The sequence below is a fragment of the Pan paniscus genome, chromosome 19 (assembly GCF_029289425.2).
Source record: "Pan paniscus chromosome 19, NHGRI_mPanPan1-v2.0_pri, whole genome shotgun sequence".
NCBI classification, from domain to species: Eukaryota; Metazoa; Chordata; class Mammalia; order Primates; family Hominidae; genus Pan; species Pan paniscus.
The window spans coordinates 90877349-90899624 of record NC_073268.2 but is presented as its reverse complement, the minus strand read 5'-3'; the positions used below and the strand labels follow the sequence as shown (position 1 = coordinate 90899624).

The window sequence follows — 22276 nt, the reverse complement described above, 5'->3', positions numbered from 1 at the left end:
CCCTTCCTTTCTCCGCTCGGCCCTGCTGTGGCTGCGGGTTGCCTGTCTTCTGTCCACGCTAGGGCTGCCCGGGACCGGGACCACCCCTCCCTGGGGAGCCCTCAGTACAATCAAAACAGAAAAGAAATGGGAGCGGGGGACTGAGAAGCAGCTTGTCCCCTGTACCTCTGGGTGCCCCAGGCGACTCTAGCCTGGGGCCCATTCTTTGGCTCTCAAAGCCTTCCTGCTTCCGTTTCCAGTCAGACACACTGGCCTTTAAAAATAGTGCCTCAGTCTCCCTAGGGCTTTGCAGTGTCCAGAGAGTGGTCACTCCCTTTTATGGCAGCCCTCAAGATGCTGCCTCGCTGTATAAACTGAGGGGTACTCGAAATTGGCCCAAGGTCACACACTTGTGAGCTGCGGGCTCAAACCCAGGCTCCGGGCAGGCTGGTGTTTCCTCCGAGGCGCACTTGCCCCGAGTGTCAGGTCTGGGGACGCGGTTCCGGAGAGGGTAGAAGGGCCCGGGCCTGCGGCGGGAGGGGCCTCGAGGGGCAGCGGGCCGGGCCGGGCCGGGGCGGAGGTGGCGGGCCCCGGCGGGGCGGGCCCTCGCGGGCGGCGGTGAGAGCTCCCGCACAGTCGGCTGCGAGCTCTGGGAGCAGGAGGCGCGGTGCGCAGTCCAGCCCGGGACGGAGCCGGGCGCCGTGCGAGCCTCGGGAGGGTCGCGGGGCGCGGGGGCGGGTCGGGGCCAGCGGACCAGGCCGCGCCACCCGCCCCCGCCCCGCCGCGCCCGGCCTCCGGCGCCCGCGGAGCTGAGACTGAGCGCGCTAGCGCTCCGGGGCCGAGGCTCTGGGACAGACACCGCGAGGGAGGCGGCCGGCGCGGGCTCTCGTCGCGGGCGCAGCGCCCCTTCCCCTCGGTAAGTGGCGAGCGGCGGGCGAGGGGCGCCAACTTCGCCGCCAACTTGGGGCTGGGTTCCCGCGGCGCGCGAGCAAGGACGGCGGAGACAGAGGCGGGACACCCGGGGGGTTGGACCCACGCAGGACTCTCGGGGCTCAAGGAGGGGGCGGCTGGAGGACCCGGACCCTCAAGAACCTGGCCTTGGGTTTTGACCCGGGCGGCCGGAGAGAAGGCGAAGAAGAGGCCGAGCAGACAGGCGCGCGGCGGACGCGAGAGAAGGACGCGGGCGAAGCGTCCAAGACGTTCGTCCCCAGGGTCGCCGAGCCCTCCTCCTCCTTCGCTTGGCGCGGCAGCACCGCGGGACCAGGGGAGTCTGGGCTGCCGCGGACCCAAACTGTTGCTGCTGGAAGCCGCCGGGGCGGAGAGCGGGGAACAGGGCCGGGAGTGGGGGCCGGGGCTGGGATCCACCAGAGCGAGGGGTTGGAAAGGAGTCGAGAAGGTGAAAGGGGGCTGTGCGGCTCCCCAGCCCAGTGCCCCAGTTTCCCCAGGTCTGCTGGGCACCTGCTGCGCACTCGCCTCGGCGCCCAGACCCCGCCCCCCGCCGCGAGTCCCGCTTCTTCCCCTTCCAGCTCTGCCCCATCTCCTCTGCCCCAGCCTAGCTCTCTCCTTCCTGCGACCTGGGAGAATCGGAGTGGGCTTCCAGAGTAGTGGCATCTTGCAGATGCTGGCCCGTGCCCGGCTCCCGGGCTTCCAGAGCGCAAAGGGAAGGGTAGGCAGAGAGGGCACTGGGCGAGCAAGACCTGGCGCTGGGCCCTGGCTGCGCACCAGCCGCCTGCGCCGGTCTCTGGGGGCTTCGCCCAGGATCCCCGACGGCGGGGAGGGGAAGCCCCGAGCCTCCTGTTTCCTGCCTACGCGGGCAGGGCGGGGACACGCGGAGCAAAGGCAGCCGGCAACCTGAACCCCCAGGTGCGTCCCGCGACCCTGCAAGGAGCTGCTGGGTGAGCAAGACGGGAATTCCCGCCAGGCCCTGATGCCCACCCCATTCGTCCACTCGGTTTCCCAGCCCTGGTCGTCCAAGGGGACTTCTGGCTCGGTCCCCCAGCCCTCGGATGGTGGCGTTATCTTAGTTCAGTCCCTGACCCCGGGCCACAGGAAAATCGAGGAAAGACACTTATTTGGGGAGGGTACCATTCCGCTGGCTGTATTTCAGAGCCCGTCCAGGTCTTGGCGGTGCTAGTGACTTTGAGCCTGTTTCTAAACTCCCGAAGAATAAGAGCGTGCCAGGGGCAGGTAGGCAGGTCCGGGACACCTGGATTCGCCCAGGGCCCCCGGGCGGGCCTGGGCTGATACTGGGGCCGCCTGCCAGGCTGGCTTGGTCCCCCCACTGCGGGACTCGGGGTCACGACCCAGCTTGGGGGAGTGGGGGTGGGGGCCCCGGAGCCGCGGACGCCGGCGGGGGGCAGCGTGGGGCGGGGGGCGCCGGGTGCGTGGTGCTCAGCTTGGCCGCCAGGAGGCGTGGCGCGGGTCCCCGCCCGGAGCCGCCGCCGCCGCCGCCGCCGCATCGCGAGTGTCCTTGAGCCGCGGGTGACGGTGGCTCTCGCTGCTCGCGCCCCCTCCTCCCGCAGGGGGAGCCTGATGCCACGTTCCCTATGAATTATTTATCGCCGGCCTAAAAATACCCCGAACTTCACAGCCCGAGTGTAAGAGATTGCTGCGGAGGGGAGGGGGCGGGGCGTCCCGGTGGCCAGGGGGAGTCCGGGCGGGGTCCGCGGAGACGGGGCCGTAGCCTTGGAGGAGCAAGAACTCCGTGCCCCCAGCAGTGGGGCAAGCTAGAACGGCGGTCCTCTCCCCTGGCGCCTGGGTTCGGGTTTTGGCTGGGCAAAAGGGAGGGAGGGAAACCCGACGGCAAAGGAGGGGCGGCTCACCGGAAGGGCAGGGGGTCCGGGGGTTCTGCTGGTGGGTGGGGAGGACTCCTGCGACAGAGTTTCCTAGCCTGGGAGAGGGAGAGCCATCGTTATCTCAGATGTGAGCGGGTGTGAGTGCGGGAGTGTGCATGTGTGTGCAGGTCCGTGCCAGGGGGTCTGGCTGAGCTGTGAGGACCCGGGAAGGAGAAGGCCCCCAGCCTGGGAAGGTGCTCAGACCCTTCCAGATGCTGCTGTGTCCTGCAGGACTGACCACTGCCATCCTCTCTGGGGCTCTTTGGGGATCTCTGTGTTTGTCAAACATTAGTTTAAGGGCTGTTTGTGGAAGGGGTGAGACCCTGAGTGGGTGGGTGGGCAGAGGTCTCTGAGACAATGTGTCTGCCTTCAAGGAGCCCGCAGTCCAGTGTGGGGCAGGGTGTTCATGAGTGCACACACACCTGCCGCAGGGCAGAATGGAGGGGTGGAGGGGACCACTGCACAAAGCTCCCCACCCAGGAGGGGAAGCCAGGGCAGGGGGAAGAAGGGCAGGTGCCCCAGCCTGGCTGCAGACCCTGCGCCTGGAGCCTGAGGCATCAAGGCAGGTGCCTGTGGGAGACGGATTTCAGCTGGGCCCTGAAGGAGAGTAGACTTCTGTTGGGATGAGGACATTCCAGCCTGGGGGATGCTGGAACGAGGCCTGGAGATGAGGGCAGAATGGGGCTGTTTGGCCAGCAGACTGGCAGAGCTGTGGGTTCCAGGGATGGGAGGACGGTTGGTTGCGGTCAGGGTGCAGAGGGCTCTGTCTATGGGACTAAGCTGTCTGGACTTCATTTGTGGGCACCAGGGTGTAGCTGTCCTGTGTGAGGAGGGAGCAGTGGCTGGAGGAAGGCTTCAGCAGTGCAGTGGGGCTGGCGGGGGTGGGTAGGTGGGAGGTGGGGAGGGGGAGGCAAGGGAGGAGATTGTGGCGGGGGAAAGCGGAGTTTGTCCCTCCTACCTCTGTAGGGTGGCTGGGTTAGACGGGGTGATAAGACAGACTTCGGAAGCTCCTTGAGTCTGCCCCTTGCTATTTGGAGCCCAGGGACTTACCTAGTTTTGGCCCCTGGCTCTGGAGGTATTCTGGGATCCCCCCCCCCCCATTTTAGGCCCCTTGATTAGCGGCACAGCCTGCCTCAACTCCCCCACCCCCCGACCCCCAACCCAGGAGGACACCTTCCCTTTGGAGAGAGTCTCTGGTGTCCCCAGCCCATGAGGATGCCTTCCTATTGGAGAGAGTGGGAATGAGAACACTTTCAGCTATTACCAGACCCTTATTCCTTCATGTGAATGAGCTCTAGGTCCTTGGCTAAGAAAAGGTCTTGACTGGGGAGGGTGGAAGCTTGAGGGGAGTAGGGAGTTGGAAAGAGAAATACATTTAGAAAAAGGAGGTTGGAGATGCTAATGGCAGACTGCTTATTCTGCCCCTTTGCAGTTGAGGGAGAGCCTGGGCCCTTCATCCAGGGTCACACTGTCCAAAGAAATAAAATGGGAGCCACAAGTGCAATTTAAAATTTTCTAGTAACCACATTAAAACCAATAGAAACAGGTGACATTAATTTTAATAGTATATTTTCTTTGACTAAACATACCCCAAATGTTATTATTTCAACATGTAATCAAGATACAAGTGTTTATGAGATTTTTTACATTCTTTTTCCCTGTTGTCTTCAATGTGCAGTGTGGCATGAAATTTTACACTGATAGCAAACTCCGTTTGGGTGAGAGATGTTTCTGGTACCCAATAGTCATGTATGACTGGCGGCTCCTATACTGGACAGCACAGATCTAGAGCTCATTACTGGGAGGCAGGGGTGGTAGGAGGTTTGGGGCTCCCCAGAGGGCAAGGAACCTCTAGGACCTGGAGGTGTGGGCAGAGGTGAGCAGACAGAGGCCGTGCAAGGGGAGCGACAAGCATGTCAGTGTTCTTTGTGGTCTGACATCCCCGATTGGTGGTGGCAGCTGAGGCATGGCATGGCATGGCTAGGATCGATCCCTTGCCAGACTCAAACATGTCTGTGGGCTGTCAGTTCTGTCACTTCTGTGTCACTATACTAGGGAACCATACACATGGGAAGATTTCAAGGGCGCCACCATGAGAGCAATATTCCCTTCCTTGCCAAAACTCTTGTCTTCTTGGCCTGAAATTCTACCACCTGGCACTTTAGCTTAAGGCTCTGACTGTGGTTAAACTACATCTCTCTTGGGAATGAGAACCTTTCAGCTATGATCAGTCCCTTATACCTTCCTGTGAATGAGCTTAGCTAAGAGAAGGTCTTGAGGGGGAGGCTGGGGAGTTTGAGGGAAGTAGGGAGACAAGGTTGGAAAGAGAAATATATTTAGAAAAAAGGAGGTTGGAGGTGCTAACAGCAGCATGCTCATTCTGCAGATTTGACTCTAAGTTCCTGGAGGGCAGGGACCATGTCTCACCCATAGGGACATTCCACCATCCAGTGCCTGCTGCAGGGAAGGGGCTCAGCACACACGGGCCAATTGATGTTTCTACACTAAAGTCGGTCTAGTGGGTTCCCTGGAGGGATCCTTTCAGTGCCACCCTGGGGAGAAGAGGAACTTTCCTGAATGTTCCTGGTAGCCTCTTGCACTTCCCCGCTCTCTGGATTCCTTAGAGAGAACTAGAGATACAAGAAGGCCCATATGTCTGTAAGACATTAGGCTTTGGATTAAAAAAAAAGAGAGAGATGGCTGGGCGTGGTGGCTCACGCCTGTAATCCCAGCACTTTGGGAGGCCGAGGTGGGCAGATCATGAGGTCAGGAGATCGAGACCATCCTGGCTAACACGGTGAAACCCTATCTGTACTAAAAAATACAAAAAATTAGCCGGGCATGGTGGCGGGCGCCTGTAGTCCCAGCTACTTGGGAGGCCGAGGCAGGAGAATGGCATGAACCCGGGAGGTGGAGCTTGCAGTGAGCCGAGATCGCACCACTGCACTCCAGTCTGGGTGACAGAGCAAGACTCTGTCTCAAAAAAAAAAAAAAAAAGAGAGAGAGAGAAATTTGGTGGCAGGCAAAAGGAAGGCCCTGTGAGAAAGCTGGAGCCTGCCCAGCAGTTGTCTCGGGCCCCATCCCTGAAGGGCATCTGCCTTTCGGAGGCGTGGCTTCTGGCAACTGCTTGATTTTCGTGAGCATTTCTGTAGCAGAGATGTGCAGATCCTGGGGGAGGCGGGAGGGCTGGAGTGGCAGGCTCACCCTGTCCACCCTTTAGCTCTTCCCTGCTCAGAAGTTTTGCTGGGGATGTGATGAAGATGGGAGAGATGGCAGTGCCGTGGCCGATGGCCAGCTGGGAGGGAGAGTGACATCCGTGGGCACCACTCCATTCAGGCTTTGTGTTACCCTCACTGCTGTGGCTCTTGGTCCCAATCCAAAATAATGCCATTTAGCAAGGATACGGGTCAGGCCCCTGGGTTGGGTTCAAAAGATCCTGCACGCCAGTGATGGCCCGAGAGGCCAGCTCACCAGCTCATGTGTAACAAGACCAAACCCCAGCTCACCAGCTTGGGTTTTCGGGTACCCCTGAGCTCTGAACAAGTCAGTGCTGTTGCACCCTGCTGCGGAAGAGCTGCTACTAGCTGAGGCCACAGAAGGAAGGGCTGTAGTGACGTCCAGTGCCCAGGAGGAGGGGGCTCTGTGCCAGGCAGAGCCATGCAGAGGAGGGCCCTTGGGGCTGGCCCCATGGCAAGCAGGGCAAGCTGACCAGTAGCACAGGCCCTGGTGAGAGACAGATGGAAGATCCGGTTTAGACTATGGGGAGGACTGGCCGGTGGGGGTGGGGGTTGGGGGTGATGCAAGAGCTGTCTTCCTTCACCTGGCTGGGGGCCTGTCACCTGCGGGATAAGGTCACTAATCCCAGCAAATAGCCTGTTAGCTCATCTAAGTCCTCACACTGCTGTGATTATTTCAGGCAAGAAAACATGGCTCAGAGAGGCTAAGTGACTTCCCTAAGATCACACAGCCAGTTAGTGGCAGAACTGGGACACGAACTCAGATCTGTCTGACTCAAATCCATGCACTTGAACCCCAGACTAGCATTTTCAGTATGACTTCCTAGGGCAGAACCCACTGGCTGGGTTTTGGAAGGCATCAGTAGACTGGAGGGCTGGGTCCCGGTCATGGCTCCTGTTCTTCCCCGGCCCTTGCTCTTCTGGGATGCCCTTGGGATGCTCAACTAACCTCTGTCTCTTTCTCTTTGTCCGTGTCTGTCTGTCTCCCTCTCTCTCCGCCTCTTCGGGGAGGGAGGTTTTCCCCTCTTCTCTTTCATCTTCCGTATGTGTGTCCCTCTGTCCCTCCTGTCTGTCCATCTGCCTCTCTCCAAACCTCTATCTCTCTCCCTGTGCTTGTTCTGGTCTCTCCGCAGGACCCTCCGGTGGACATGGGTGGGGCCCTGGGGCCGGCCCTGTTGCTCACCTCGCTCTTCGGTGCCTGGGCAGGGCTGGGTCTGGGGCAGGGCGAGCAGGGCATGACGGTGGCCGTGGTGTTTAGCAGCTCAGGGCCGCCCCAGGCCCAGTTCCGTGCCCGCCTCACCCCCCAGAGCTTCCTGGACCTACCCCTGGAGATCCAGCCGCTCACAGTTGGGGTCAACAACACCAACCCCAGCAGCCTCCTCACCCAGATCTGCGGCCTCCTGGGTGCTGCCCGCGTCCACGGCATTGTCTTTGAGGACAACGTGGGCACCGAGGCGGTGGCCCAGATCCTTGACTTCATCTCCTCCCAGACCCATGTGCCCATCCTCAGCATCAGCGGAGGCTCTGCTGTGGTCCTCACCCCCAAGGTGCATGTCCAAACTCATGTCCCCTCGTGCCTCAGGCCTGGAACCAGGCTGGGGTCGGGGGTGCTTTGGTTCTGGGAAGCTGGGATTAGACGGGACGGGCAGGGAGGTGGGGGCTGAGGGCATGATGTGGGTGATGGGGAGATGGTTATGGGAATGACATCCCATGTTCTAGAGGAGAGATATTCTGGGCTGCCCTCACATTGTGTCTGGATGAGGGGTGGGCAGGGTGCAGGCCCACCTCTGGCTGTGGGGCTCAGGTCCCAGCCCTCCTCCTCTCTGCTTCCCTCAGCTTCCTAGGTCAGGGTGAAGACCCAGAGGGCCAGCCGGGCATGTAGGTGGTGCCATGCCCTCTGGGCAGTGGTAGTTGACCTGTAGGGTGAGCACCAGGGAACCCTGGGAGCCCTGGGGGAGGCAGAAACGGCCCTGCCCTTGCAGGGCTCAGGGGAGAACGTTCCAAACACACATTCATCAGCAGTTACAAGTAGGACAAGCGTTCTGAAGGAAAGACACAGGATGCTGTGAGGGAGCTCACTCATGGCTCATGCATAGGGTGTTGGCCAGGGAAAGTCTCTGGAGAAATGATGTCTAGGCTGAGGGCCTAAGGGCGAGCCGGTGGGGAGGGGGAGAGGCCCAGGCAGAGAAGCAGGTGGGATGAAGGTCCCAAGGCGAGGAAGGAGCTCAGAGCTTTGGAGGAATAGAGGGAAAAGCCTGGAGAAGGAGGCGGGGGCCTGGCCACCTGGGAAGACATTTGGGCTTTTCCCTAAGCAAGTGAGCAGACAGGGCAGCGCAAGCCGGCTGTGACAGTGGCCGTGGTCTGTGCCTGGTTAGCCCTGTGAGCTTCCTGGCCCTGCCCCTGTTGATCTAGCCACTCAGGGAAGAGCGGAGGAGAGTTGAGGGAAGAGACTGATCTGATTTGCCTTTGTTTCATTAATTTTTATATGAAGAATTTTGAGTATACATTAAAAAGTATAAGGAAGACTCATATATCCCCCATTCGCCCTGGCCATCCACCCCAGCCTCACCAGCACCCCCTTCCCCTTCTTCTGTGTTAATTTGAATCAAAGCCCAGGCATCCTCTTATTCCATCCATAAATATTTCAGTATGTATCCCTGGCAGATAAGGGCTTAAGAAAGTAAAACCACCATACATTATCACGTCTAAAAAATAATAAAAACTCCTTCAAATATCCAGGCAGTGTTCAAATTTCCCCATTGTTTCATAACTGTCATAAGTGTTTATTGTGCAGCCTGTTTGCTCGAATCAAGAGCCAAATCAGGTCCACACGTGCCGGTTGGTTGGTGTGGCTTCTGAGTTTCTCTCAACCTCTGGGCCCCTCCTCTGTCTGTCTCTCTTTTTTCCTTGCAATTTGTTTATTGAAGAAACTGCGTTGCTTGGCCTCTGAATTTTCCCTTATTTGCTTTTTTAAAAGATTGGGACAGTGGCAGCAGTGAGACCAGTTTCGAGGGGACTGCCCTGGCCCCAGTGCCAGCCGGCAGTGCCTTGGGTTTTTGTGGTGGCAGAGGGGTGGAGAGGAGGAGCTTTCCCACCCTCAGGGCTTCAACCAGGGTGGCGTTTCCCTGTCCTCTTGGGGCCCCGGCATAAGATCTCAGGACATTGGCTCTCAACCCTCATCGTGCTCTTAGGAAATACAGACGCCTGGCTTTGCACCTCTGGAATTCAGATTCAGTTGGTCTGGGGCAGCGCTTCTCAGTCTAGCGGGCTCAAGGATCGGCTGAAGAGCTTGTGAGAATACAGATGCCAGGCGCCATACCCAGCGACTCCGATCCAGTCGGTGTGGGGTGCGACCTGAGAATCTGCATTTCTGACAAACTCCCCAGTGGTGCTGATGCTGCGGGTCTGCGGGCCAGCGTGGTGGGCTGGGGGCCGGGCATGACCATGCTAATAGGCAGCGGGGAACCACATTGGGGCGGGAGGGAGGCGCAGGCCAGAGGGCTCCCGGAATGCGGAGCATCCGCCGGCTCAAGGGCGCCTGGGAGCTGATGGAGGGGCCGAGGTCGGGGAAGGGGTGCGAGGAGGGGCTCGGCCCTCCCCGCCCCGGCTCAGGCCCCGCCCCGCCCCCAGGAGCCGGGCTCCGCCTTCCTGCAGCTGGGCGTGTCCCTGGAGCAGCAGCTGCAGGTGCTGTTCAAGGTGCTGGAAGAGTACGACTGGAGCGCCTTCGCCGTCATCACCAGCCTGCACCCGGGCCACGCGCTCTTCCTGGAGGGCGTGCGCGCCGTCGCCGACGCCAGCCACGTGAGTTGGCGGCTGCTGGACGTGGTCACGCTGGAGCTGGGCCCGGGAGGGCCGCGCGCGCGCACCCAGCGCCTGCTGCGCCAGCTCGACGCGCCCGTGTTTGTGGCCTACTGCTCGCGCGAGGAGGCCGAGGTGCTCTTCGCCGAGGCGGCGCAGGCCGGCCTGGTGGGGCCCGGCCACGTGTGGCTGGTGCCCAACCTGGCGCTGGGCAGCACCGATGCGCCCCCCGCCACCTTCCCCGTGGGCCTCATCAGCGTCGTCACCGAGAGCTGGCGCCTCAGCCTGCGCCAGAAGGTCCGCGACGGCGTGGCCATTCTGGCCCTGGGCGCCCACAGCTACTGGCGCCAGCATGGAACCCTGCCAGCTCCGGCCGGGGACTGCCGTGTTCACCCTGGGCCCGTCAGCCCTGCCCGGGAGGCCTTCTACAGGTGGGCACCTGCCCGGGGCACAGGGGTAGGGAGGTGGGGAGCGCTTCGGGGGAGCTGGGTGGCAGTGAGCTTGGGCTGGCCAGCCACACCTCCCACTAGCTGCGTGCCTGGGGCCACATTACCCCACCTGTCTGGGCCTTAGTGTCCTCATCTGAACAAACAGCAGGTGTCAGGGTGTGGCAAGGATCGTGGGGCCAATATAGGGAAGCACTTTGAACAATAAACACAATCAATGCCACCTGCTGTTGGTGGCAGCGGTGAGGCAGAGGCAGGGGGTGCCTGGTCCTTGGCAGGGCTGCAGGCATCTCTCCCCTCTGGCAGGCACCTACTGAATGTCACCTGGGAGGGCCGAGACTTCTCCTTCAGCCCTGGTGGGTACCTGGTCCAGCCCACCATGGTGGTGATCGCCCTCAACCGGCACCGCCTCTGGGAGATGGTGAGAAGGGGGTGAGCCCAGGGGCCCTCAGTGTCCTCCTATTTTGTCCCCGCCTCCTCTTGTGCCCACAGCTGAGCAGAGAGTCCCTCTGTCCCTTATCCAACCCCTCATCTTCCAGGTCTCAGCTGAAACAAACATCTCCACTGGGAAGCCTCCAGGTGCCCCGGGGTGGGTGAGGTGCCCTGCTCTGGGCTCCCATAACACCCCGGCTTCCCTCTACTATAGAACATTTCAAGCACTCCTATCTCCTGGTCCTGCCCCTGCAGGAGTAACCCATGACCATGCTGGCCAGACAGGCTTGTAAACAATATGCAGAGACCAGTGCTTGAGTAAACGTGTGCAAAAGATTGTGGGATTGGAGATGAGGAACAGGAATTAGTTCTGCCTTCAAAGGAGGAAACTGGGAAAGAGGTCACAGAAGATGGGATATTTGAGCTGGGCTGTGGAGGTTTGAGTAGGAGCCCACCAGGAAGAGGTGCTAGCCTGGAAGAGACAGAGGGGCAGAAGAGTTTGGAGCATGAAGGGCCTTGAGTGCTCAGCTAAGGACGTTCTGTCAAAGTCAGGGGGGACCAGTACAGTGAGCGAGACAGGGTCAGGTCTGGGCTTTAGGAAGATGCTGTGGGTCAGTGTGGAGCTGTATGAACACAGGGACCCGAGGCTGGGGGAGGCTGTCGGGAGCAGCCCTACTCTGACCTGCCCCAGCATCCCTAGGTGAGAGAGGGAGATTCTTGGCCCTGGCAGGCTCCACCTAGAGGGTGGGGGCTGTAGGGCTGGAGGCCCCAGGCTGAGGCTGTCACCCTCCACAGGTGGGGCGCTGGGAGCATGGCGTCCTATACATGAAGTACCCCGTGTGGCCTCGCTACAGTGCCTCTCTGCAGCCTGTGGTGGACAGTCGGCACCTGACGGTGGCCACGCTGGAAGAGCGGCCCTTTGTCATCGTGGAGAGCCCTGACCCTGGCACAGGAGGCTGTGTCCCCAACACCGTGCCCTGCCGCAGGCAGAGCAACCACACCTTCAGGTCTGCGGAGGGCCCTGGGAGGCTAGTGTGAGCTGGGTGCTGCCGTGTGATGGTCAGGTGTCGTGTATGTCTCATGCTTGGGTGTGGGGCAGGGGTCCACGTGCCAGGCTGGAGGAGTGGCTGGGGCGGGGCTGGGCCACGACATACTCTGACTCCTGGTGGTCTCATGGCGGCATGGCTGCAGCAGCGGGGACGTGGCTCCCTACACCAAGCTCTGCTGTAAGGGATTCTGCATCGACATCCTCAAGAAGCTGGCCAGGGTGGTCAAATTCTCCTACGACCTGTACCTGGTGACCAACGGCAAGCATGGCAAGCGGGTGCGCGGCGTATGGAACGGCATGATTGGGGAGGTAGGCCCCACCCCACTCCCTCCTCACCTGCCCTGCTTGCCCACCTGCTGCCCAGGCCCCATGTGGCTCTCAGATGCCCTCTAGAGGGGGGCATGGGCTGTCGCCAATGATGACTCCTGGGGTGGTCAGTACTGAAAGCTGAGCTCTGAGGGCCCCAGAGGGAATGATTGACTTAGCTGGTGGGTGCTAGAAGGGGTGTCCGGAGGTGCCTGTGCAGCGTGTCCACCCCACGGGAGCCCCTTTTTCAAACCTCCGTGGCGTCCGGCCCCCAGGTGTACTACAAGCGGGCAGACATGGCCATCGGCTCCCTCACCATCAATGAGGAACGCTCCGAGATCGTAGACTTCTCTGTGCCCTTTGTGGAGACGGGCATCAGTGTGATGGTGGCTCGCAGCAATGGCACCGTCTCCCCCTCGGCCTTCTTGGGTGAGGCCCAGGGTGGGCAGAGACGGCTCCGGGGGCAGAGGGGCCCACGAGGAGGGTGTGTACAGCTTGGGTGGAGATGGGGAGTTGGGTGGGCTCTCAGAGGCCAAGCACAGCAGCCTTGGGTCTTGGAGGTTGGCTGGAGGTAAGTGGAAAGGAGACAGGAGAAGTGAAGTCAGTGTTCGGTTCTAGGTATGGCTGCCAGGTGAGGGTGGGGTTGGGGGTGTGGGATGGGTCGTGGTGCCACTGTGAGCGGCAGAAAAATCCAGCAGGCAGGCTCGCCTCAGGATGGGCCATGGCCCAGGACTGTGGAATGAGTGGGGGAGGCCCATGGGGAGTTGAGGAGCGAGTGTAGTGTGCGAAGAGGTGTGTTGCTTCCTGGGTGAGGAGTCTGGCATTGGTTGGGCAGCCAGGTCCCATGCTGGGTGCTGGGACTACAGCGTAGTCTTTGCCTTCCCAAAGTTCCCTGTCAGAGGCCACATGGGACATGAAGTGTGAGGTGGCAGAGAGCTGTGAGGACAGGCGAGGGGCAGGGGAAGAGCTGAGGCTGGCCAGACAGGAGTGGAAACCCCGGCTCTGCCCTGTCCTGCTGTGTGGCCTTGGGCAAGTCACAGAACCTCTCTGAGCAGGCTCCTCAGCCACGGAAGAGAGGAAAAAAAAACCACTTCATAGCATAGCAAGTGCTCATGGCAGGATTGATTTCCCTCCCTCCCTCTCTCCTTCCCACTCTTCCTTTCTTCTTTCTTTTTGTTTTTTGAGACAGGGTCTTCCTCTGTCACCCAGGCTGGACTGCAGTGGTGCCATCTTGGCTCACTACAGCCTGGAAACTCCTGGGCTCAAGTGGTCCTCCCACCTCAGCCTCCTGAGTAGCTGGGACCACAGGTGCATGCCGCCACACCTGGCTAATTTTTGTATTTTGTGTAGAGACAGGTTTTCACTATGTTGCCCAGGCTGGTCTCCAAACTCCTGGACTCAAGCAGTCCACCTGCCTCAGCCGCCCAAAATGCTGGGATTACAGGTGTGAGCTACTGCACCTGGCCAATAGTAGTGATTTCTTTTCTTTCCTTTTTTTTGAGAATGAGTCTTGCTCTGTCGTCCAAGCTGGAGTGCAGTGGTGCACTCTCAGCTCACTGCAACTGCCGCCTCCTGGGTTCAAGTGATTCTCTTGCCTCAGCCTCCTGAGTAGCTGGGACTACAGGCATGTGTCACCATGCCTGGCTAATTTTTGTATTTTTAGTAGAGACAGGGTTTCGCCATGTTGGCCAGGCTGGTCTCGAACTCCTGATCTCAGGTGATCCGCCCATCTCGTCCTCCCAAAGTGTTGGGATTACAGGCGAGAGCCACCAAGCCCAGCCAGCAGTAGTGATTTCTTACTCTAGGAGACAGAAACAGTCTTGTCTGAGGCCTGGGGTGGATGTCTCCAGTTCCCTGGGCGTGGGTTTCCATGTTGGTAGGATGAGGAGTAAGACTTGGCCTTAGGGGCTCTGATTCCAGGCGGAACCACCAGATCATCCACGTGGGGCCAGGCAGGGGTTGTGAAGTCAAAGGAACGTTTCTTGGGGTGGGTGACTTTTACCTGTCCCAGGGAAGTGGGGGGTGGGGGGAGACCAAGGATGCTGGAGAGCCTGACCTCTTTTGGGGGCCTTTCCTGGGGCTCTGCTGCTCTGAGTCAGGGGCCCCCTTGGCTGGGTCCGCAGAGCTGGTGGGCCCCTACTTTGATCACGTGGACCTACCTGTCTCCACCCAGTGCTTCTGGGCCGGGGGCAGGGAACATGCCGAGGCCTCTGAGCTGCCTCCCTCTGTCCCCAGAGCCATATAGCCCTGCGGTGTGGGTGATGATGTTTGTCATGTGCCTCACTGTGGTGGCCATCACCGTCTTCATGTTCGAGTACTTCAGCCCCGTCAGCTACAACCAGAATCTCACCAGAGGCAAGAGTAAGCCTTGCCTGGGCCTGGCAGGAGGGGTGGGCCTGGGCACCCTGAGGGCTGGGCTCAGGGGCAACGGGTCCTTCAGAGAATACCTCTGGGAGGTCCCTTGCCTTTGGTTGGCACATGCTGGGGGCCAGTCAGATGACACACACACACACAAAGCACACACACACGTGAGCTCACTTCACCTGGCGAGGGAATGGCCAGGACGCGTCCCCCCCAAGGCCAGGCTGAGACCGGAGCTGTGCAGTCGGGTGGGCTGAGCCCTGAGCCCTTTCATGGTGGGCAGGAGGAGCTCCAGCATCCCCCCACCTCTTGCCCCCAGAGTCCGGGGGCCCATCTTTCACTATCGGCAAGTCCGTGTGGCTGCTCTGGGCGCTGGTCTTCAACAACTCGGTGCCCATCGAGAACCCGCGGGGCACCACCAGCAAGATCATGGTTCTGGTCTGGGCCTTCTTTGCTGTCATCTTCCTCGCCAGCTACACGGCCAACCTGGCCGCCTTCATGATCCAAGAGCAATACATCGACACTGTGTCGGGCCTCAGTGACAAGAAGGTTGTGGGGCCATGGCTGGTGGGGGTGGGGGGACACTGAGGGTGGGGACAGGCCGTGAGTGGGCAGACCCTGGACAGTCAGAGTCTGGGGAATTTGACCTGGAGGCTGGGGCAGGAAGAAGCTTCAGGGCCTGCTGAGAAGGGGTTGGGGGCTGGGGCAAGAGATGGCTCAGGGCCACCGGCTGAGAGGCCTTGGGTAAGTCTCTCCCTGTCTTGGGCCTCAGAGTCTCCATTTGGAAAACACAGGAGTGGCCTGGACAGCCTTTAAGACCTTCTGCTCTGACTATGCAAGTCCACACTGGGGCTGGGCTCTGGGGTGGGTTTGGGGCTTTGGTGCCTGGAAGGCTGGAGGAAGGGTTGTGACTGGCTGCTGCCCTCCGCCTGCAGTTTCAGCGGCCTCAAGATCAGTACCCACCTTTCCGCTTCGGCACGGTGCCCAACGGCAGCACGGAGCGGAACATCCGCAGTAACTACCGTGACATGCACACCCACATGGTCAAGTTCAACCAGCGCTCGGTGGAGGATGCGCTCACCAGCCTCAAGATGGGGTGGGTCCCCAGCCCTGCACCCGCTGTCTCCATCCGTGTGTCTCCCCAGTGACCAGCCTTAGCTCTCAATGTGGGGACAGTGGGACTGGGCTGTCCTGCAGGACTCTTGGGGGGTGGAGGGAGGTCTTGGGGCAGAGTGGAGCTTGAGGCAAAAATGGAAGGCCACCATGTGTCTCAGAACACAGCTGTGGTGCCGATCAAAGTTCAGCCTCAGCCTGAGGTGGTGGTTGGGACCTTCTCTGAGTCTTAGGAGCACGGAGAGGGTGGGCAGAAAGGGTGGTGTGTCTTCTGGGAACAGACAGTCCCCTGGCCACTCTGCGGAGGAGGGTGGGAGGGGTCCTCACCCCATCCAGGACCCAAGAGAACCAGACAAGTCTCTGCCCATTGGTCCCTCCCGGGGGTGCCCAGCAGGCTCATGTGGTTTAGACCCCTGTCACGCCCCCGTTTCGGTGTCCCCTCCCCTCCCATATGGTCCCTAGCTCTGAGGCTCAGCCTGTCCCCAGGAAGCTGGATGCCTTCATCTATGATGCTGCTGTCCTCAACTACATGGCAGGCAAGGACGAGGGCTGCAAGCTGGTCACCATTGGGTCTGGCAAGGTCTTTGCTACCACTGGTTACGGCATCGCCATGCAGAAGGACTCCCACTGGAAGCGGGCCATAGACCTGGCGCTCTTGCAGTTCCTGGGGGACGGTGGGTACTGCCACTGCTGGGATGCCCAGGGTGGGCTGTGGAGCCCAAGGTTGTCAGCATTTCCACCACCACTCAAGTTCCCAAGGCTTGTGAGCAGGGAGAGGTCTCTGGGGGGTGAGAGGTTGGGGCAGCTGAGGTGGGCAGGTACTAGGAGCAACTGGAGAGAGACTTTAGGAAGGGATAGGTGTGCAGGGCGGGAGCAGGAACTGGGCTAGAGAGTCCCTGAAGGGCAGGAAGACAGGAAGGGGCTCAGGCCTCATGGTGGGGGTGGGGATGGGTGGAGTGGCTGAACTCCTTTCTTCTTCCCTAAGACCCCGCCCAAGATCTCTCCCAGATGAGCACCTCCTTTGCTCAGTATAGTATCTCCATGGCCATCTTGAGATTACGGATCTGCCCAGTCCCACATGTGTGAGTGGTCCAGCCCAGCCTGCCCCCAAACCCAGAGAGAGCTTTGTGTTTAGAGGAGTTCCATTCTTGTTAGATAAGACATGGTCTAGACTGGGTGTGGTGGCTCATGGCTATAACCCCAGCACTTTGGGAGGCTGAGGTGGGAGGATCACTTGAAGTCAAGAGTTTGAGACCGGCCTGGGCAACACAGCAAGATCCTGTCTCTATAAATAAAGTTTTTAAAAAATTAGCCAGGCATGGTGGCACACACCTATAATCCCAGCTACTTGGGAGGCTGAGGCAGGAGGATCCCTTGAGTCCAGGAGTTTGAGGCTGCAGTGAGCCATGATTGTGCCACTGCACTCCAGCCTGGGTGACAGAGTGAGACCCTGTCTCAAAAAAAAAAAATCTGATTTCTCAAACCATATAATAATGAGAGTGGCCAGGTGAGGTGGCTCATACCTGTAATCCCAGCACTTTGGGAGGCCAAGGTGTGAGGATTGCTTAAGTCTAGGAGATCGGGATCAGCTTGGACAACATGGGGATACCCTATCTCTACAAAAGATACAAAAATTAGCCAGGTGTGGTGTGCCTGTAGTCCCAGCTACTCAGGGGGCTGAGGTGGAAGGATCGCTTGAACCTAGGAGATCCAGGCTGCAGTGAGCCATGATCACACCACTGCACTCCAGCCTGGGTGACAGAGCACGACTGTCTCAATATAATAATAATAATAATAATAATAATAATAATAATAATAATAGCAATCACAATGTGTGTCTCTTAGGAGCCTAGGCCTTTTGTCTCTGTGTGCCCAGCTCCATGAGTGGCATGTAGATGGTTAATAAGTATATGAAGAGGAGTGAATGAATGAATGCTAACATTTACCCAATCACAAGCCTTTACTGGGGGTGCACAGGGGGAGGACCCAAAGGCCAGCATTGCCCACTCCAGCCTCCACCCTGCTTTCCTATTTCCTTGCTCACTGACCCTCCACTCCCCGCCCCACCATCCTGCTCCAGCTAGGCTGGATCCCCATGTGGTCTGCTTGAGGAAGAAGTGGGTGGCACCCTGCCCCAGATCCCTTCTTACTCCAGGCTTGTGGTGAGCTTTGTGAGGGGGTTGCTTATAGGGGGGTTTCCTGAGCCAGATGTGTACACCCCCCAACTCCAGGAGAGACACAGAAACTGGAGACAGTGTGGCTCTCAGGGATCTGCCAGAATGAGAAGAACGAGGTGATGAGCAGCAAGCTGGACATCGACAACATGGCAGGCGTCTTCTACATGCTGCTGGTGGCCATGGGGCTGGCCCTGCTGGTCTTCGCCTGGGAGCACCTGGTCTACTGGAAGCTGGGCCACTCGGTGCCCAACTCAACCCAGCTGGACTTCCTGCTGGCTTTCAGCAGGGTGGGTGCCCACCCCTCCTCACACAGGCCAAAGTTTTAAGGGCACCTACCCAGATAAGTCCGGGCTGGCCATGGCCCATTTCCAGAGGTAAAACCAAGGTTCTGGCCTGGCTCATGGCTCACACCTGTAATCTCAACACTTTGAGAGGCTTAGGCCAGTGGATCCCTTGAGTCCAGAAGTTCGAGACCAGCCTGGGCAACATGGCGAAACCCCATCTCTACAGAAAATAAAAGAATTAGCTGGGCGTGGTGGTGCGCGCCTGCAGTCCCAGCTACTCAGGAGGCTGAATTGGGAGGATTGCTTGAGCCAAGAAGGCAGAGGTTGCAGTGAGCCGAGATGGCACCATTGCACTCCAGCCTGGGCAACAGAGTGAGATCCTGTTTCTAAAAAAAAAAAAAAAAAAAAAAAGCCAACGTCCTGAGAAGTGGCATGGCTCACCAGGGTGTCAGGGTTGAAGAGGGTCAGAGTCCCCCCCACAGGTGTGCCCAGGTTGGAACCTTCATGTGCCAGGTGCTAGCTAGAGTGATTAGGAGAATGAGTCAACCTGGGCGCTCAGACCACTCATTCATCTGCAAAGTACAGTGCCTGGCGCATGGGAGATGCTTCACAGTTAGCTACTTCCTGAGACTTAGAGAAGACTGATGATGCCTTGGGACCAGGCAGGGACAATCGTGGCGGGTCCCTGAGCGGAGGGCGCTGCTTACGGCCTGTCGTCTCCCTACTGCCCAGGGCATCTACAGCTGCTTCAGCGGGGTGCAGAGCCTCGCTAGCCCACCGCGGCAGGCCAGCCCGGACCTCACGGCCAGCCCGGACCTCACGGCCAGCTCGGCCCAGGCCAGCGTGCTCAAGATGCTGCAGGCAGCCCGCGACATGGTGACCACGGCGGGCGTAAGCAGCTCCCTGGACCGCGCCACTCGCACCATCGAGAATTGGGGTGGCGGCCGCCGTGCGCCCCCACCGCCCCCCTGCCCGACCCCGCGGTCTGGCCCCAGCCCATGCCTGCCCACCCCCGACCCGCCCCCAGAGCCGAGCCCCACGGGCTGGGGACCGCCAGACGGGGGTCGCGCGGCGCTTGTGCGCAGGGCTCCGCAGCCCCCGGGCCGCCCCCCGACGCCGGGACCGCCCCTGTCCGACGTCTCCCGAGTGTCGCGCCGCCCAGCCTGGGAGGCGCGGTGGCCGGTGCGGACCGGGCACTGCGGGAGGCACCTCTCGGCCTCCGAGCGGCGCGCGCTCCCAGAGCGGCCCCTGTCGCCCGCGCGCTGTCACTACAGCTCCTTTCCTCGAGCCGACCGATCCGGCCGCCCCTTCCTCCCGCTCTTCCCGGAGCCCCCGGAGCTGGAGGACCTGCCGCTGCTCGGTCCGGAGCAGCTGGCCCGGCGGGAGGCCCTGCTGCACGCGGCCTGGGCCCGGGGCTCGCGCCCGCGTCACGCTTCCCTGCCCAGCTCCGTGGCCGAGGCCTTCGCTCGGCCCAGCTCGCTGCCCGCTGGGTGCACCGGCCCCGCCTACGCCCGCCCCGACGGCCACTCAGCCTGCAGGCGCTTGGCGCAGGCGCAGTCGATGTGCTTGCCAATCTACCGGGAGGCCTGCCAGGAGAGCGAGCAGGCAGGGGCCCCCGCCTGGCAGCACAGACAGCACGTCTGCCTGCACGCCCACGCCCACCTACCATTTTGCTGGGGGGCTGTCTGTCCTCACCTTCCACCCTGTGCCAGCCACGGCTCCTGGCTCTCCGGGGCCTGGGGGCCTCTGGGGCACAGGGGCAGGACTCTGGGGCTGGGCACAGGCTACAGAGACAGTGGGGGACTGGACGAGATCAGCAGGGTAGCCTGTGGGACGCAAGGCTTCCCGGGACCCTGCACCTGGAGACGGATCTCCAGTCTGGAGTCAGAAGTGTGAGTTATCAGCCACTCAGGCTCCGAGCCAGCTGGATTCTCTGCCTGCCACTGTCAGGGTTAAGCGGCAGGCAGGATTGGGCTTTTCTGGCTTCTACCATGAAATCCTGGCCATGGGACCCCAGTGACAGATGATGTCTTCCATGGTCATCAGTGACCTCAGTAACCTCAAATCATGGTGAGGGCTGGGCTTTTGCTGTCCTCTTATCACGCAGAGTTCTGCCAGGAGGGTGTGCTGTGGGGGTCAGACTCCTGAGGCTCTCCTTGCCCTGGGGCTAGCCAGTTACTGGTCATGGCTGCTGTGGGCATGGAGGCTGGAACTTGTGGTTGAGGCAGGGCCATCCCGATCCTTGCTCTACCTGGCTAGAGTTTCTTCTCATCAGAGCACTGGGACATTAAACCAACCTTTTACAACACACTCGTCCTGGCTGCTTCATTCTGCATTCTGGAAGGGGCACAGCACAGGCCATAGACAACAGGGCATCAAGAGAGTATCCCAGGTGGGGTGTTTGCCTAAAGCAGGTAGGCAGGTCCCTCTTGGGGAGGCGGAGCCTTGGGAGTGTCTGGGAGGGATGTGGGAAGGAGGTGAGGCTGAGAGGGGGCTCTGGGCAGCAGAAGCCACTTGGTATTCAGGGCCAGCTCCCACCCATCCTGGCACTGGATGTAACACGTGTGCTCAGCACGGGGGCTCTGGTGATGATGGATGGCGTTCATCCCTCAGTCTCCTTGAAAAGGGAGGCTTGTGCCAGGGGTAGTGGCTGTCCTGTCCTGCCCTACCAGGGACGCCCTGGGGAGCCTGACAGTGCCATGGTGGCAGAGGCAGAGGCAGAGAAAGGTGTGGAGCTTGTAGGCTTGCTAAACCCTGGCTGGCCGCGTTCTCTCCGTGGCTGACACACGAGGCTCGGAACTGCCTGGGCTCTGGAATCCTGGGGCAGGTGGCTGCCAGGGTCAGGCACAGCTTGGCCTCGCTGGTGCCAGGACTCCTGTGGTGGGAGAATCTGCCTGCGGTCTCATCCTCTCCTCCCTCTGGGGCTTCTAGCCCACTTCCTTTTTCTATCACACATCTTTGCCTCTGGCCCATCTGAAAAGATGGCTTTTGCTTACCATTTTCAATGTTTTCACATCTGCAATTACACTTATCCCCCCTACAATGACTGTGGAGCAAGCAGGCATTCCTTCTTCTATCCGTTCCACAAACAGTGAGCACTATTGATTCTGTCAGACCCTTTTCTAACGGCTGAAGATGTAAAGGCCAAGCCCTGGCTGTCCTGACAAGTTGGGTGGAGGCAGGCCAGAGGCTAATTCCACGTGACAGAGAGGAAGCTGCGAGGGGCGGTGCTGGCTGTCTCTGCCAGTGCCCTCCCCCATAGCTCCTTGCTGGTTCCCAGGAAGCCAGGCTGCCTCTTTAGTCTCTGAAGACCCCACTGTTTGGGTTGGGGCCATGAGAACTGGACTTTTTTTGGGTTAGTTTTAGGGGTGAAGGCAGCTGAATAGGTAGGGGGAGATACACCTCCATTCTTGGTAGGAGAGTACCCCAAGAGTGGGTGGCCCTGTCCATACAATTTCACGCTCTCTACCCTATGGGTTTTTATGGGCTGGATCCAGGTTCAGGACAGCAGGCTGGGAGTGTGTCTAGGTGAGTGCTGGAGGCCAGCACTCTGGAAGGGAGCTTGATCTTGGTTGCAGCCACTAGTAGTGAGAGGGTTAACTGTTGGCCACCAGCCCCTGGAACCGAGCCCCTCCTCCTCCCAGAGTCAGGGTCTGCCTTTGGCCCTGGGAGGAAGGCTGTGGCAGGTGAGGCATCCTGGAGGAGCTGTGAGGACAGGGCTGCTCTGCTCTCTGCCCAAGATCATTAATAACCAAGAACTGGAAAGATCATTAAGAGCTGAGCCTCCAATGTGAAGCCGAGCCTGCTGCTGGCTCTGAGGAGGGCTGCTCCTGCTCCTGGGCCAGGCACTGGCTGCCTTGTTCCTTCTCTAGGCATATATTTGTGTGTGTGTGGGGGGGGGGGGCAGGAGGATATGAGTCCTGGGGGACAGGTAGCAGGAAGGCTGCATCCTGAGTTCAGAACTAGCTTGGCCTGGCTTCCTGCACCACCAAGGGAAGGGAAGAAAGCGTGGCAGGGGAGAGGAGAGAGAAGTAAGGCTATAGATGTGAAAGCATCATAAACAAGGGCCTGGCGACCCACATGCTCAAATACCGTTGTTTTTCTTTGGGTGAGGTACAGAAAGAGGGAGGCCCTTGTGGCTGGCCTCAGAGCAGGAAAATCTTACTAACTGGGGTCCCTTCTGTTGCTGCTGTAGCTGTTTTTCCTTGTGTCTACCTGAGCGGCTTGTGGTCCAAGCCAGCTTTCTGCAGGGAGCCAGGTGT

At 59.8% G+C, this 22276-nt stretch overlaps 1 protein-coding gene across 6 annotated transcripts; it reads left to right on the top strand.

Moving 5' to 3' along the window:
* Window positions 1-764: 764 nt before the first annotated feature.
* GRIN2C (glutamate ionotropic receptor NMDA type subunit 2C) lies at window positions 765-20320 on the top strand. Of its 6 annotated transcripts, none has more exons than XM_034942836.3 (13): window positions 765-895; window positions 7183-7596; window positions 9680-10278; window positions 10600-10714; window positions 11521-11732; window positions 11917-12082; window positions 12355-12508; window positions 14315-14440; window positions 14760-14989; window positions 15376-15536; window positions 16016-16227; window positions 17785-18017; window positions 18747-20320. In XM_034942836.3, the coding sequence occupies exons 2-13, from the start codon at window positions 7198-7200 to the stop codon at window positions 19908-19910; spliced, it is 3771 nt and encodes a 1256-aa protein (XP_034798727.2). In that variant the 5' UTR covers window positions 765-895; window positions 7183-7197; the 3' UTR covers window positions 19911-20320. The 6 variants fall into 6 exon arrangements, with proteins under 6 accessions (XP_034798727.2, XP_034798728.2, XP_034798732.2 ...); XM_034942837.3 differs by lacking the exon at window positions 765-895 and adding an exon at window positions 2394-2576; XM_034942841.3 differs by lacking the exon at window positions 765-895 and having other exon boundaries at window positions 11920-12082; window positions 16040-16227.
* The last annotated feature ends 1956 nt before the right edge of the window (window positions 20321-22276 follow it).